We start from the raw sequence: 15,090 nt of genomic DNA on the forward strand, positions 1-15,090 counted from the left end.
ATATATATATATATATATATTTTGGGGCAGCTATAAGAGATAACTTTAGTATCTATTTAGTAAGAATTTAGTGTTGTAGCACCCAATATGTTGATGATCTTCTGATCTGTTCAACTGACAAAGAAACTTGTCAGAAGAACACAGTGGCTCTGTTAAAATATTTTGCAGAACAGAGCCACAAGGCAAGCTTGCAGAAATTACAGTTTATAAAAGGAGGTGGTGGTGTTTTTTTTGGGCCATAAACTCACCCGGGAGGGCAAAAGCCTGAGTACAAACAGAATAGACGCAATCACTAAAATACCTAAGATAATTACAAAAAAACACCTGTTTTTTTTTTTGGTTTGGGTTGGCCCGAATGATAACCCATGTTTACCGAAATGTTTATTTTATTTGTATGAAGTGTTGTCACATGGAGAAGATCATGTGTTAAGTGTAAAGGACATTCGAGAATTGATTCAGACATTGCAAGAGGAATTAATTTAGCAGACAAACACGCTCAAGATGCAGCGTTGAATGCGTCCTTCCCACCATGGATGAGTGATAACACACTCATCGCAGTACAACAAATAGACCCTCCCTTCACTGTCAATAATCTAATAACTTTTCAAAATCAGACAGAAGAGTCTGAAGTGAAATTACAAGAAAAGAAAGGATGCAGAAAAGATGATCAAGGTTTGTGAAAATTCAGAGATTAAAGAATTGTTTTGCCAAAATTAGCTTATGATCCTCTTATCGCATATGTACATGGGGTTACACATGTTGGTTATAAAGGAGTGACAGAGTACATTTCAAAATTGTTCTTTACAATAGGATAGTATCCAGAGATGTTTAACGTGTGCACAATGTAATCCAAACATTAAAACGCCTAAGCATGAACACTTGCCAAAACCCGAGGGGGTTGCAAATTGATTTTACACAAATGCCAAAATGCAAAGCTTGTTTATATCTTTTGCTAATTATAGATAGATTTTCCAAGTGGACAGAGGCTTTTGCAACAAGAAAAGAAAATGCTTAGACAGTAGTGAAGTGTCCAATGGAACATTGCGTTTTGGAATTCCAATGGGAATTGATTCAGATAATGGAACACCTTTTACCTCTAGGATAACTAAACAATTAGCAGCATCGTTAGGGATTAATTGGACAGTTCACATTCCTTACAATACACAGAGTTAAGGTCAAGAGAAAAGGACAAACAGAATTATAAAAAGACAAATTAATGAAAGTGCACCAATCGAGACAGATGAATTGGATTGACACATTACCATTAGTGCTCTTATTAATAAGAGCTATGCCTAATGCTTGCACAGAATTGGCTCCCCATGAAGTTTTAATGGCTAGACCTTTTTCTCTAGGTGCCCTGATGAAGGAGAAACCAGCTGTCGATTTAACACAATTACAGGAAATGCAACAAAACTATGTTTAACACTTATTCTCTTTTGTTTCTAAATATTCTCAGCAGGTGATAAGCCCATACATAATTTTCAGCCAGGCGATTATGTCCTGGTGCGCAGTTTAAAAACCAGTGACTTTCCAGGTGGAACTACGCTATAGACCTTTGACTCAGGCCCTTCTAACGACTAGCACCGCAGTCAAGGTCAGGAGTCAACCCCAGTGGATTCATGCGTCCAGACTCAAAGCACCACCGCCGAATCCAACACCAAATTCTGTAGCTGGAAAGAGTAAAAAAGAGGAAAACATTAGAGGAAAACAGAGAGTAACCTTTATTACATTAATCTCATAGCTATGATAATTTATTCTACGAGATTTTGCTCAAATAAGACGTATTCACATTATAGATTATTTAGTCATGTACTGATCTTTTACTCAATTATAGTCAATTGTGGATTGAGATGTTTGGTCGTATGCGATCCAGATTACTGAGAAGTTATACCTCTTATGATAATCATATTGAGAATCCGGTTGGATTCATTATAGACTTGTATATGAGGACTATTTCTCAGCCATGTGGACTTCTTTTTATGACAGTATCTTTAGAATTCAGGAAAATTAAGTATCCGATTAGGAGGAAAAGGGGGGATTGATATGATGTATTTTCCTGAGAGACCCTTGGAATGTTGTTTTACCACAAAAGGTACCCCGGCCCCATGCTTTCAGGTCAGACTTACTGGCGCCTTGCCCTATCTGTGTGAACCATATGTCCTGGTTTCCGGTTTACTCTCCACTATAAGAACTGATTGCAAACTTTGTTCGGGGCCACTACATTGCTGTCCATGCTCGTGGATGGTGGCGTGGTGTCCCAGAGCGCTCTGACTAATAAATTGTCTTTATTCAACTTTCAATTTGAGTATCCACTTTCTTCCACGCATCATTGGATATTATTCTTCAATGTCAGAAACTCCCATTCATCAAATCATTACATCCCCCCTTCTTCCTCCTGAAGTCCACTATCAGCTCCTTAGTTTTACTGATGTTCAGGGAGAAGTTGTTGTCCTGGCACCAGTCCGTCAGGACTCTTACCTCATCCCTGTAGGGACTCGTCGTTTTTGGTGATCAAGCCAACCACAGTGGTGTCATCAGCGAACTTGATGATGGAGTTGGAGCAGTGCTTGGCCACACAGTCGTGGGTGAACAAGGAGTACAGTAGGGGGCTGAGCATACAGCCCTGGGGGGCCATGTGTTGAGAGTCAGAGTGGATGAGGTGATGCTGCCTACCCTCATCACCTGGGGTCTACCCGTCAGGAAGTCCAGGATCCAATTGCACAGGGAGGTGTTGAGACCCAGATCCCTGACCTTAGTGACGAGCTTGGAGGGGACAATGGTGTTGAATGCTGAGCTGTAGATGATGAACAGCACTCACGTAGGTGTCTGTTTTGTCCAGGTGGGATAGGGTGGTGTGCAGGGCGTAGGCAATGGCGTCATCTGTGGATCTATTGGGGCGGTATGCAAACTGAAGAGGGTCCAGAGTGGCAGATAATGATGAGTTGATGTGCGACAAAACATCTTTTCGAAGCACTTCATGATCATTGGGGTGAGTGCAACGGGGCGGTAGTCGTTGAGGTAGGTTACCTTGTTCTTCTTGGGGACTGTGATGATAGTGGTTGCTTTGAAACAGGTGGGGATTACAGACTGGGACAGGGATAGATTGAATGTGTCAGTGAAGACATCTCGTCGGCGCATACTCTGAGGACACGGCCAGGGATGCCGTCTGGTCCGACAGCTTTGCGGGTGTTGACACGCTTAAAAGCCTTCCTCACGTCGGCTGCATTGCACATTGTCCTAACGAGCAGCGAGAGCCTTGATGGGGGGGGGCTCAGTGTTGTTGCCGTCGAACCGAACATAGAAGTTATTGAGCAGCATCGATACCAAAGCTGTCAGCTTTCTGTTTGTCGCCTGTAAATCGTCTGTAGTCCGCACCACATACCTCTCACATCAGCACCCTGGTAGTGTTTCGACCTTGCCTGTGCAATTCCTTTTAGCGGTCTTAATGGCCTTACCCAGTTCGCCTCTGGATTTCTTGTACTCGTTGAGTGTTATGAGGAATTTTGGCTGGGATACAAATCATGTCCGACTTTGTTTTGATGAGATAGCCAGGTGTGGAACAACTACCCTGGGCCCCTTTGGAACCCCCAGACCAGGCCATATGTGGAATGTTAGAGACTTCCTGAGAGTTGTTTGTCTCACTGTATAAATGTGAGGGAGACCCCAAGATGGGTGCTCTCTTTGGAAATGTGCATTGACGATGTATCTTCCATGTGAGCCCAAATCGATTTGAATAAAACTATCCTCATCCAATTTTCATTCGGAGTATCCATTTTATTTACATCATTGGTGACGGCATTCTTCAACATTAGAAATCATTATATTGAGATTGCCAGAGATAAATGTGTTGGTCCGTGCTTTTAACAGAGCAGGGATGTCACTATTAACCTTAGCCTTCTGGTTAGGGTATGTCCGAACAGTGACAGTGGGAACGCAGTCCCCAACGCATTTGCTCAGAAGCCGGTAACAGCGTCTACATAATCACTAATGTTGTTATTGTCCTTGAACACAGTCCAATCCGTGCAGTCGAAGCAATCCTGTATCATAGAATCCGATTTGGCTACTCCAGAGTTAGATACGTGGTCAGAATTACAGAATGGCGTTCGACGGAGGGATTTATAGCCGTCTTTGAAAGTGGAGTAGAGATGGTCAAGTGTGTTGTCCCCTCGCATGGGGCAGGAGATGTGTTGGTGGTACCTCGGTAGAACTTTCTTCAAGCTGGCTTGATTAACGTCCCCCGCAATTATGAAGGCGGTCTCGGGATGAGCCAATTCCTGCCTGTTTACTGTCACGTACAGTTCTTTGAGATAATCGTAGTGTTCGCTTGTGGAGGGATGTAGGCCACAGTAATATTAACAGATCAGAATTCCCAAGAGAGGTAGAAAGGTCTGCATTTTAGCATCAGATATTCCAAGTCAGGAGTACAGTAGGATGAGAGTGGTTCCCCATCAGTACACCAGTTGTTATTAATCATGAAGCATACCCCTCCGTCCCCACGCTTCCTGGAGTCGATAGTGCGATCACGTCGTTGTAATGAATAGCCAGCTAGTTTAATGGCTGCGTCTGGTATCGATGGGGATAGCCATGACTCGGTGAAGATGAGTGTGTTGCAGTCCCTGATGTTTTGTTGGAAAGTAATCCTCCCCCTGAGTTCATCAGCTCGTTGTCCAGTGACTGGACATTGGCAAGGAGAATAGTTGGGAGACGTGGACAGCCCTGTAGGTCAGCGAGTGATGCAGTGACGGGATCCGTGTGCAGTAGGTCAAAGTTATGGTGAGTAAAAATAGATCTTATGTCCAGAAGAGATTGGCGGTCATAGGAAATAAGAGCAACAACTTGCTGCGCACAAAAGGCAATAATAAGTAGCAAAATAGTAAGAAAATAGCGAAGTTGAGCAGAGAAGATCCGATTGCAGTCATTCACGGCGCCATCTTGGATCAGTGGAGAGGCAGACGCTGCTTACAAACCCATTACATGTCTCATGCTTGGATACGCCCTTCGCAGCTACACCACTTAGCTCTGTCGCAGTGCAAAACGCATCCTTTATATACTGTAATCACACACCTGGGGAGGCTGATGGAGGTAGAAATCGGAGGACCGACTCATTGTAACGCATGGAATGGAATTACATGTGTTTGATACCATTCCTCATTCCATTCATTACAATGAGCCTGTCCTCTGCCTCCACACACACTTTGACTGAATTATGACTCCAGCCCTACCTTCAGAGCTCCGAAGCAGAATCCGTAGAGGAGGGACAAGGCAGTCAGACTGCGCAGGATGCTGTAGACCGCTGAGTGGAGGCCAGTAGCAGCTGAGGAAGAGAAAATTGTCAAGGAAACAGAAATGTATCTTTTTCTTGATCCCAACCCCCACACACAAAACACACACACAAAATTCATACACAAAGGACATACTGGAATCAGGGTGAGGGATATGCATTCATGATAGTCCGATTGACTGGGTTCAAACCCAGGTCATGTGTGAGCCACAAGACTGTATTAACTAGCATAAGCCTAAATAACTCATCACACGGACATGATTCACTGAACTACCTCAGGTACAATGGTGTGAAGGTCAAACAGAATAGTGGAGAGTGCTCCAGTACACACCTGTCCCACTGAAGAAATGCATATCCATCTGTTCAAGCAGGTAGATGACGACGGTGTTGATTTGGGGGAACAGGCCCGCAAGGAACGCAATCGGGAAACAGTAGGTGAAACCTGTCAAATATAGAATATTTATATAATTTATAATACAGCAATGTTACAGGAAAACAGTGGATAAAGCCTGTGAATCATAGTCTGTTAAAAAAAGTTCTTGAAATGACAATAATACATTCACTACTTTAGTGAAAAGAATATTCAGCAAGAGTGTTGGTGAAATTTATAGCAGCCCTAGACAGTACAGTATGTCTTACCCACAAAGATGTCTCTGACAAACTTGAGGGCATCAGAGATGACGATGGTGATGCCGTAGACAGTGGAGACAGGCAGGTCCTGCCTCCTCAGTACCTGCTCTAAAACCCAGATCAGACCACAGAAGATACAGAAATACACTGCCCTGCTGTATTCCACCAGCTGATTGTGGCCCTGGAGAACACAGAGAGAGGAGAGAGGCAAATAAGAAAACCCTCTACTTCTCTTGACACCTTAGAACAAAATTATAAAGAATAAATCCATACATAAATAATATGTATCACTTTAAAACATACATTACTGTTTATGTGGAGTGAGCTGTACAACTTATCACAGTATATACTGTCGGGACTCATGTGTTGGTGAGCTGCATCAGGCTGGACACATCAGGCTGGACACATTTGACATTAACCCTCGTATTGTCTTCACTTTTTGGACCCTTTGGAAGTCTTTGGGTCAAATTGACCCGGGACATTATTGGGGCTTTAAAAGCAATACAAAAATACAAATTTCCATTCAAAACTCTTTAACATATATTGTCTTTATCTCAATTCCAAACAATATAGATAACATGTATGATTAATATTTGCAATTAATCTCTGCTAGATCATATTTAACAGTGGAAGTGTAATTCGTTTTTTGTGATAAAGTTATAATTGATGTAAAAAATCTGCTATAATAAGGACTTGGGTGGAATGCTTATCTCTGAAAAGTTGAAATGAAACAATGTTTTCATTGATGTTTATTATTTTTGAGGAGATATTCTCATTTGATTTTCATCTTTATCTTATTATAATCAAAGCTGTGAAAAGCAAATACAGGTGATGAACGACAATAGAAACACAAGAACCAAACTTAGATCGATTTAGTCACTGGATATGAAATACATCTCTCAAAAATGTCTCAAAAATAACTTGAGATGATTTACAATAAATAGAAACACAAAACATGAACGAAATGTACACTGCTTTATTCACTGTCAATGAAATACAGTACACTGAAAAATACATCTTTCAAACAATTCTGAAATAATATTGGATACATACAATTTGAGAGTATGTGTCCTACAGATGTACTTTTAGCAGTTTCTGCATGTGGTTTGTGTCTTTGAGTCCTTTGAGGGTTCACACACCTCGCTGTGCTTCCTCTTGTTGCCACCAGCTGCAATCTAGAATAATGAAAATACTTTATTAGTTCAGGATTTTTTTCCCACCACATCTTCTAATAGTCAATTTCAATTTGACCCACATACATACAGAGATACTCAGAAACATACACACACACACACACACACACACATAAACAACAACAACAACAGGACACTTACTTCAGGCACTGGAGGTTGTGGTTGTGTGGGTCGTGCAGGTGGGACAGCAGGAGCCTCCTCCACCCTCCTCACTATGGCTAGAGAAGCTGGGTTCCTGGGCACATGTTGTCTCCTCTGTATGTGCGGTGTCACCAGTGCTCATAAGCATCACATTTTTGCCCTTTTTGGGTATGTAGGATACCAGGGCCATGTTGGCCGTAAACACAAAGTGGGAGGAATGGACTGGCCTGTTCGTTACAGTTAGAAGCTGAGGTGGGAGCTCTGTCTTATTTTTTTCTGACTGTTCCACCCATTGTCAGCTTTCTTTTGAGAAGTTCCTGTCCCGGGCTGTACGATGTGAAAAAATTATCCCAAGTGATGTTGTGGCCACTGAGGCCCTGTGACATATCCAGTACCACCCGTGTCCCCTGGTGTCTCTCAGGGTCTCCTCCCTCTGGCTTCCCAGAATGTTTTGTAACAACATTGTGCAGATTCTGTGTTTGTGTGTGTGTTTGTATGTGTGTGAGTGAGTGTTTGTGTGCATGTTTCTGTGAGTCTGTGTGTCTCTGTGTATATGCGGGTCAAATTGACCCGAAGACCTTGTGAAGGACATAAATGTGTAGGGGGTGTATAGCATGTGCACTCAATGATTTTTTTTTCTTTGACATGTTCTTCACAGTAAATAAGCCAAGGCCATGGAGTTTCAGGTTGAAAAAATGTTTCCTTGTATATTTTTTCTTCAAGTAAAAATTTAAAACGGGTCAATTTGACCCGAAGACCACACAAGGGTTAAAAGTTTTTCATCAATGTGAAAACCATAGAAACTGGCATTGTAAAGATAATACATGATCATCAACATGCAAACACACTACAATATCATAATAACAACATGACAACGCAGATTAAGTAAAAATTATGATTGACAACCATATTGACACACTACATTACAGCTGAAAGAACTGCCTGTCCTACTTTTAAGAGGGAGTACTGGCAGCTGGCAATGACCAGGCAGAACTGAAAGACCCAGATGTCTTTAAAACATCTGTAGTTGAGGAGGATGAATCCCAGGAACACTACCAGGAATGCCAGGAACACCGCCACCATGTTTTCCACTACATCCTGGTTCCTGAGAGGGAGGCATCATTATGGCTCAGTTCAAGATCTACCCCTAGAACCTAAAATATAACCTAGGGCTAAAGACCTACTGTAGATCTGAAAGGATCAGATGGTTGGAAGCAATATGGTGAAAATTGCATCTAGACTATAAGAAGGTAATATGGAGCTATCACCTGTCCAATCCTCTCAGATCAGAGAAGTGTCTAGCACAGGGGTTCCCAAACTGTTTTGTCTCACGACCCCAAATTGACATCAATAATTTCCTGTGACGCCAACAAATTAATTGCGGGCTATCGCCTAAAATATGCTCTTATTGGTTGTATTTAAACTCCAAAACACTGCAATATAGGCTACAGGTGGAATACACAGACATTGTTTGTCTTCATACGAAATAAATATGTTTGTCTTTATTTATATGAGCAACAAACAATTTGAAAAACAGCTGCTGGTCTTGGGAATAGGAGCTAGGGGTCACTGTAAGATTGTTAATAGCATGAGACAGATAGACTTGGAGCAGGGGAGGCTGGTGGAGGCAGAAATCGGAGGATGGGCTCATTGTAATGCATGGAATGGTATGAAGAATGGTATGAAACACACGTTTGATACCATTCCTCATTCCATGCATTACAATTAGCCTGTCCTTCGATTTCTACCTCCACCAGCCGCCATTGACTAGGAGGTGCCAGTGTTACCTGTCCAATAGGGCCAGCAGGGTAAGTCTGTCATACAGGATGTTGACCCACTTCCCAGGGAACAGCTTGAGTTTGTAGTAAAGTTTACGAGACGGCTTCTCCTGGGTCGAGGTCTCCGATGACTCGTCTATAGAATCCTCCTCCTGAGAAAACAAAGCTTTTGGTATCAAGTTCCTCTTATACCTGTGTTATAACACTGTAATTACATGTTATTACATAGTACTTTAGTAATAGCATTGTTTTGCTTTTTGTTAATTCCCTGTGCGTCGATCAACTGTTAGTCATGTCTAGTTGGCATTCTAACCCAGCCATTAGTTAGCCTGGGATAACAGGACCTTTATGGGGGGGGGGGGGGGGGGGGTCACCTGGAAGATCTAATTGTGGTATTAGAGTAATTGAAGGTGTTTTACCACGTTGCCAGTGATAAGCTCCACCCCCAGCATTAGGTTCAGGGCTCTCTCAGCATACAGTTTACGAGTTCTGTCTCCTGGAAGAGAGAACTTTTTTATTTTTTTGTGAAATGTCCAAAAGTACTTCGGACTGTGTGCCTGGGCGTGTGTGTATGCGTGTGTGTGCTCGCACATGCGTGTGTGTGTGTGTGTGTGTGTGTGTGTGTAGACTCACTGTGGACAGTATGGAAGGTGGCCTCTGGCCTACAGATGACCTGCAGCATTGAGCTCTCTGACTGTGAGGTCTGGGACGGCAGGGAGTCGTAGTCTGGGTCCTTGTCTGTCTAGGGACTGTGGGAGGTCACAATATCCACACTAGCATACCACTTACCACATCCATGGCCAATACATTGCTTAATTTAAACAATGGGCCAGTATACAGGACATAGATAAAAATAAATCCTGGATTAGATCACATTTTCAATCGAGGCCTTAATCTTTAGTCCAAGACTAGTGTTAATCTAGGTCCAGCAAAAAACAGCCCAATGTTGACTATGGATATATCTCAAGGAAGTAAAAAAATAAGATGAATGTGACGATCACACAAATCTCTAAACTGGAATGCAAAACAGAACAGAGCAGCGTACCTGTCTGGAGAGACGATGGGGATGAGTTTCTCTGGGATGGTATAGAGTGTGTCAAGCTGAAGACTCTCTCTGGGTCTCTCCTCTTGGACAAATTCACTCTAGCCTGGAGGAGAGATGGCTACTGTTACAACCACCATAACTACATGAGTTTTAAAAAAGACATAAAAGCAATAATGGTTACTTACATTGAGTTGTTGTTATAACTATATAAACTTCCAATTAACACTGTAATAGTTTCTGTTATCACACAATTGGAATACAGACTATTAAAGGAACAGCAACATAATTATGTATTGTTGTTATCCCAAAGACATCTCATGTTAGCAGTCTTCTCAACAGCACTGCCATCACATTGAGTCTATATGAGATCATTTGGTTTACTGAAAGCCAGTTGACTACTGCATACTTGTCTGAGCATATTTGTGGCAATGAAGGGGAAGTCATTAATCAATCACTAAATCCATACAATGCATTAACAGTGCGGTTTGAGATCATAAAAAACCCATTTGACCCTAGTGAGGTTAAAATCAAGTAAATTCCAAAAAAAACAAGTACCTTCAGTATTCTTTAAGTCTTCTGTCTTTGGAAACTCATGTATAGGAGAGATGGATGGATGATCAGAAGCACAGATAAAAGATTAATTGTGCAAAACTGTGACCTAAAAAGCTTCTCAATAAATGTTGAGAAGTTGGCCATAGTAGCAGAATGCAGTTCTAAAGCATTTGGATAGGTGCAGTGTGTTTGTGTGCGTGCGTGCGCAGTAACCACTCCTATCAGTCCCGGGTCTGTCTCAGTCTGCTTCACTGTGACTTGGATCACTGGACTCGGCCTGTTTCTGGTCAACATCGTCATGGCAACACTGTCTGGGACCGTGCTGCTTTTTCTATTTGGGGAGTATAACGAGGTTATAATTATCTAGAGTAGTTCAGAGAAGCACTACTCTAAACTTTGAGGGGCGGTTTCTCAGACAAAGATAAGCCTACTCCTCGACTAAATCACACTTTCAATGGACAATCTCCATTGAGGATGCTTTTTTGTCTAGGACTAGGCTTAATCTGTGTCTGGGAAACAGCCCCTGAGAGCTGGTTTCCCGGAACTAGATTCTAACCTAATTCTGGACTAAAAACCATGTTCAAAGGAGATTAGAAGAAGTGCTTTCCAGTCCAGCAGTGGGCATACTCTAGGTCCAGGAAACCCTCCCTCTCAATATCCTCATTACTTCAGTGTCTCACCTTAGACTGGCTGGAAGACATGAGTCAGAGGCATTACTCTCCTTCACTGCTCCTTTGCTGACAGAGAGTGCTCTGACTGCTCTGAGGCACTACGTCACCTTTGTCAAACATCATATGGAGGTAGTAGTTGGCCATCTTGATGAGGATGAAGAAAACAGCGACTGACGTGCAGTAGATACTGAGGGCCAGGTTGGTGGGTGGAAGAGCCTGGATAGAGGAGAACGGAATAGACACACTCCTATCACATCCCAGAATATGGTGGCAAGAGAAATCAAACAAACACACATTTGAATCTGAAGATTGACTTGGCCAGTCAATAACTTTCTGCTTTTTGGACCTGAAAAACTCCCTAGTTGATATGGCAGTATGTTTGGGGTCATAGTCTTACTGTATGAAATAATGAATTTGGAGGCATTTGCTTGTACTCGAGCAGACAAGATGTTTCTGTACACTTCAGAATACATTCTGCTGCTGCTGTCAGCAGTGGCATCATCAATTAAGACAAGTTAACCAGTTCTTGTGGCAGGTATAGATGCCAAAACCATAGCACCCCCTACACCATGTTTTACAAGTGAGGTGGTATGCTGTAAATCTTGGGCAGTCCCTTTTTTCTCAAAACGTTCCTCTTGCAATCACTCTGGTACATGATAATATTCATCTTATCTGTCCACAAGAGTTTTCCAGACCTCTGCAGGCTTTTTAGGTACTTTTTTTAGCAACCTGTAACCTGACCATCCTTTTTGAGAATAACCAGTGGTTTGCACCTTGAAGTGAAGCCTCTGTAGTTCAGCTGGGGACGTACTCTGCGGATGGTAGTCTCTGACACATTCACGCCTACCTCCTGGAAAGTGTTCCTGTGGGAAAGTGATCTGTGGGACAGTTGTTGTTTTTTTCCCTTAATTATGGTGAGCAGTGTTCGGTCATCCACTGTAGAAGTCTTCCTTGGCCTACCAGCCCGTTTTGCGATTGCTGAGCTCACCAGTGCTTTCTTTCTTTTTCAATGACGTTAAAGCTGTTGATGTTGGTAAGTCTAAGGTTTTGGCTAAGTTTCTATGATTGATTTTGCTGATATTTCAGCCTCATAATGGCTTCATTTATGTCTCTTTATGTCCTCATGTTGACAGACACCAATAGCAGACTCCGAAGGCAAATGCAACGCCTACAATAAATACTAGACATTGACAGCTCTCTTATGCCTGCACAAATGATGTGACGGAACACAAATTACAAACCAGAAACACCTGTCAAGCCAATTTTCCAATACTTTTGGTACACTGAAATAGAGGGACTGCATAAAAAGGGTTGTAATTTCTAAATGGTGAAACCAATCTGAAAAAAGAAAACATTTAATTAAAGCTGAGAATCTCTACTTTAACCTCATAGTTAAAGTTGATTGATTTCAAATACAAACTGTTGGGAGTATAGAGCTATGTTTGTAAATGCTTCCTCTTTCCAATACTTATGGAGGGCACTGTATTTTGGGATATGATGGGGTAAGACAGTTGTATTAAGATCATGAGGCATCTGTAAGTTATGTGGCTTTTTGTCATACATTTGTATATCCAAAATGGGTTCATGAATTACAGATTGTGGCTTCAAAATGTTGTTTTGAGTTCTAAAGATACCATACTGAAATGTTTCGGCTTGAATGTTGACAGTATGGTCCATGATATAATGTTAAGCGATTTCCTCTCATTAGACCACACAGTCCTACGTCCTAAGGCTATTTGCAAAATAAGCTTTTGCTCATGGGTGTAGGAAGGTGTGCCCCTGTACTGTATGCCCAATCAGAACATTCCTTAACTCTATTTAGGGGACCCACCTAGCTTAAGAGCTGTAATCAGTTGTTTATTAGAATGATAGTAACATTTTCAATAAAGTCTTTCATTAATATTTTTTTATAGTTAGTCACGCCTATCATCGTTTGTAGTGATCATGAATTATAGAAGGCTAAAATATAAAACAAGACCCTTCATTAAGCCTGGTATAGGCCCTTGTAATGATAGAGGAAACAATAATCTTGTCAAGAGAATATGCTAGCACTATTATGGAAATGGTAGGCGTACATTATGAGGCCAGTACATCTCGAGTTCAGTAGAGTGTTGCCTATATTTACCAAATCATAGACCAAAAACCCAACAGCATTTACGTCATAGTCTAATGACGCATATAGGAAATAGGCTGCAATTAACAGGTAAATGATGAGTGTATTTACGACTGTATGCCCGATCCAAGGAGAGAGAGAGCTAGCTGTGTCGCGTCTGTTTGTGTACACACACATATGCTGAAATGCTTGGCTTGGCTTCTATTGTATGTGCTATCATCTGTGTGGCAGCCATGCGTTCCTTCACCGAACAGAATGCAGAGAAAAAATGCGACAATATACATTCACCGGCCACTTTATTAGGTACACCTTGATAGTACTGGATTGGACCCCCTTTTGTAGCCCATCTGCTTCAAGGTTCGACGTGTTGTGCATTCAGAGATGGTCTTCTGCATACCTTGGTTGTAACGAGTGGTTATTTGAGTTACTGTTGCCTTTCTATCATCTCGAACCAGTCTGGTCATTCTCCTCTGACCTCTGGCATCAACAAGGCATTTTCGCCCAGAGAACTGCCGCTCACTGGATATTTTCTCTGTTTCGGACCATTCTCTGTAAACCCTAGAGATGGTTGTGCGTGAAAATCCCAGAAGATCAGCAGTTTCTGAAATACTCAGACCAGCCCGTCTGGCGTCAACAACCATGCCACGTTCAAAGTCACTTAAATTACCTTTCTTCCCTATTCTGATGCTTGGTTTGAACTTCAGCAGGTCGTCTTGACCATGTCTACATGCTTAAATGCATTGAGTTGCTGCCATGTGATTGGATGATTAGATATTTGCGTTAACGAGCAGTTGAACAGGTGTACCTAATAAAGTGGCCGGAGAGTGTAAATCGCTTCCCCTACAATTAAAGGATGACCGGCGACATTTCCGTGTTGAGGGTAAATATTCTTAAAATAGTCTGAGTCAAATAGAATGTTAATCCCAAATAACCGTGTGTGACAATGACAAAGACGCTTCGTGATGCAGGCTACGGTGCATTATAACACCGTTATGCACAATATGTTCATGTTCACACTCACCAAATGCAGTGAGAGAGGCAACATGAAGAGGAATATCCACAAATAGAGATGACAAGAGTTTTTCAATTTGTTTTGATCAGGATCATGGTACCATCCCCCGGTCAATGATGCCCAAACGTGCGATCCCGGACCACGTGCGATCCCGTCCTCGTCCGCAATGGACGCTACAATGTAACACGATGTGCGAATAGACCTACATATCTTAGCCCAAACCTACGCCATCATGTTGAAACTACACTGACTTTCAAGCTATTCCTCGCGTTTTCGCCGCATCATTCCATCCGAATATCGGGTCATCCATCGCGTCTCCCCTGTCATCTGTACTGATGCGCAGATCTGTGAATCTGTTCTGTAAGCAATACAGGAACTCCGGCCACCATTTCCGGTTAATGTAAATTAGGATTTCTTCAAAATAAGAGCGCCCAAGTTAAACTCCATTTCGCATTTAAACATAGTAAATAGGGATCAATGAACAACAATCTTATCTTAACAAATATATATTAAATCATCACCATATCATATATGGTATAGTATTGCATACAAGGGTTTGTAATTGTTCTAATATCCTAATTACCCTGATGAAATAGTATTGTCCTGGAGTAATGTACTGTACAGAAATATTATTCAATGATTTCAACTCATCTCTGGTACCAGTCTACTTAGCA

General features: G+C 42.0%; 1 protein-coding gene across 3 annotated transcripts; it reads right to left on the reverse strand.

Annotated features, from left to right (window-relative positions):
- Window positions 1–1,533: 1,533 nt before the first annotated feature.
- LOC310823838 (pecanex-like protein 2) lies at window positions 1,534–14,735 on the reverse strand. 3 transcript variants are annotated; one of them, XR_014554975.1, is made up of 11 exons: window positions 14,426–14,735; window positions 11,301–11,507; window positions 10,624–10,951; window positions 10,069–10,171; window positions 9,657–9,772; window positions 9,443–9,519; window positions 9,033–9,175; window positions 5,921–6,092; window positions 5,613–5,723; window positions 5,223–5,314; window positions 1,534–1,670 (listed from the first exon to the last, which is right to left on the reverse strand). XR_014554975.1 is itself a non-coding variant. In XM_083696711.1 (8 exons), the coding sequence occupies exons 5-8, from the start codon at window positions 9,703–9,705 to the stop codon at window positions 8,164–8,166; spliced, it is 456 nt and encodes a 151-aa protein (XP_083552837.1). In that variant the 5' UTR covers window positions 9,706–9,772; window positions 10,069–10,171; window positions 10,624–10,951; window positions 11,301–11,507; window positions 14,426–14,735; the 3' UTR covers window positions 7,400–8,163. The 3 variants fall into 3 exon arrangements, 2 of the variants coding, with proteins under 2 accessions (XP_083552837.1, XP_083552838.1); XM_083696711.1 differs by lacking the exons at window positions 1,534–1,670; window positions 5,223–5,314; window positions 5,613–5,723; window positions 5,921–6,092 and adding an exon at window positions 7,400–8,350; XM_083696712.1 differs by lacking the exons at window positions 1,534–1,670; window positions 5,223–5,314; window positions 5,613–5,723; ... (3 more) ...; window positions 11,301–11,507; window positions 14,426–14,735 and adding an exon at window positions 7,400–8,350 and having other exon boundaries at window positions 9,657–9,808.
- Between the last annotated feature and the right edge of the window lie 355 nt (window positions 14,736–15,090).

The sequence above is a fragment of the Argentina silus genome (assembly GCF_951799395.1).
Source record: "Argentina silus genome assembly, chromosome: Y".
NCBI classification, from domain to species: Eukaryota; Metazoa; Chordata; class Actinopteri; order Argentiniformes; family Argentinidae; genus Argentina; species Argentina silus.

Bases quoted from the DNA above. Each gene is read 5' to 3' on its own strand.
- LOC310823838 (XM_083696711.1), bottom strand. From the start codon at position 9,705: ATGCTGCAGGTCATCTGTAGGCCAGAGGCCACCTTCCATACTGTCCAC. The intron at 9,176-9,442 runs GTAAAACACCTT...TTGTTTTCTCAG, and splicing joins AGCTTATCACTGGCAACGTG to GAGGAGGATTCTATAGACGA. The intron at 8,351-9,032 runs GTAACACTGGCA...CCTCCCTCTCAG, and splicing joins CTGCTGGCCCTATTGGACAG to GAACCAGGATGTAGTGGAAA.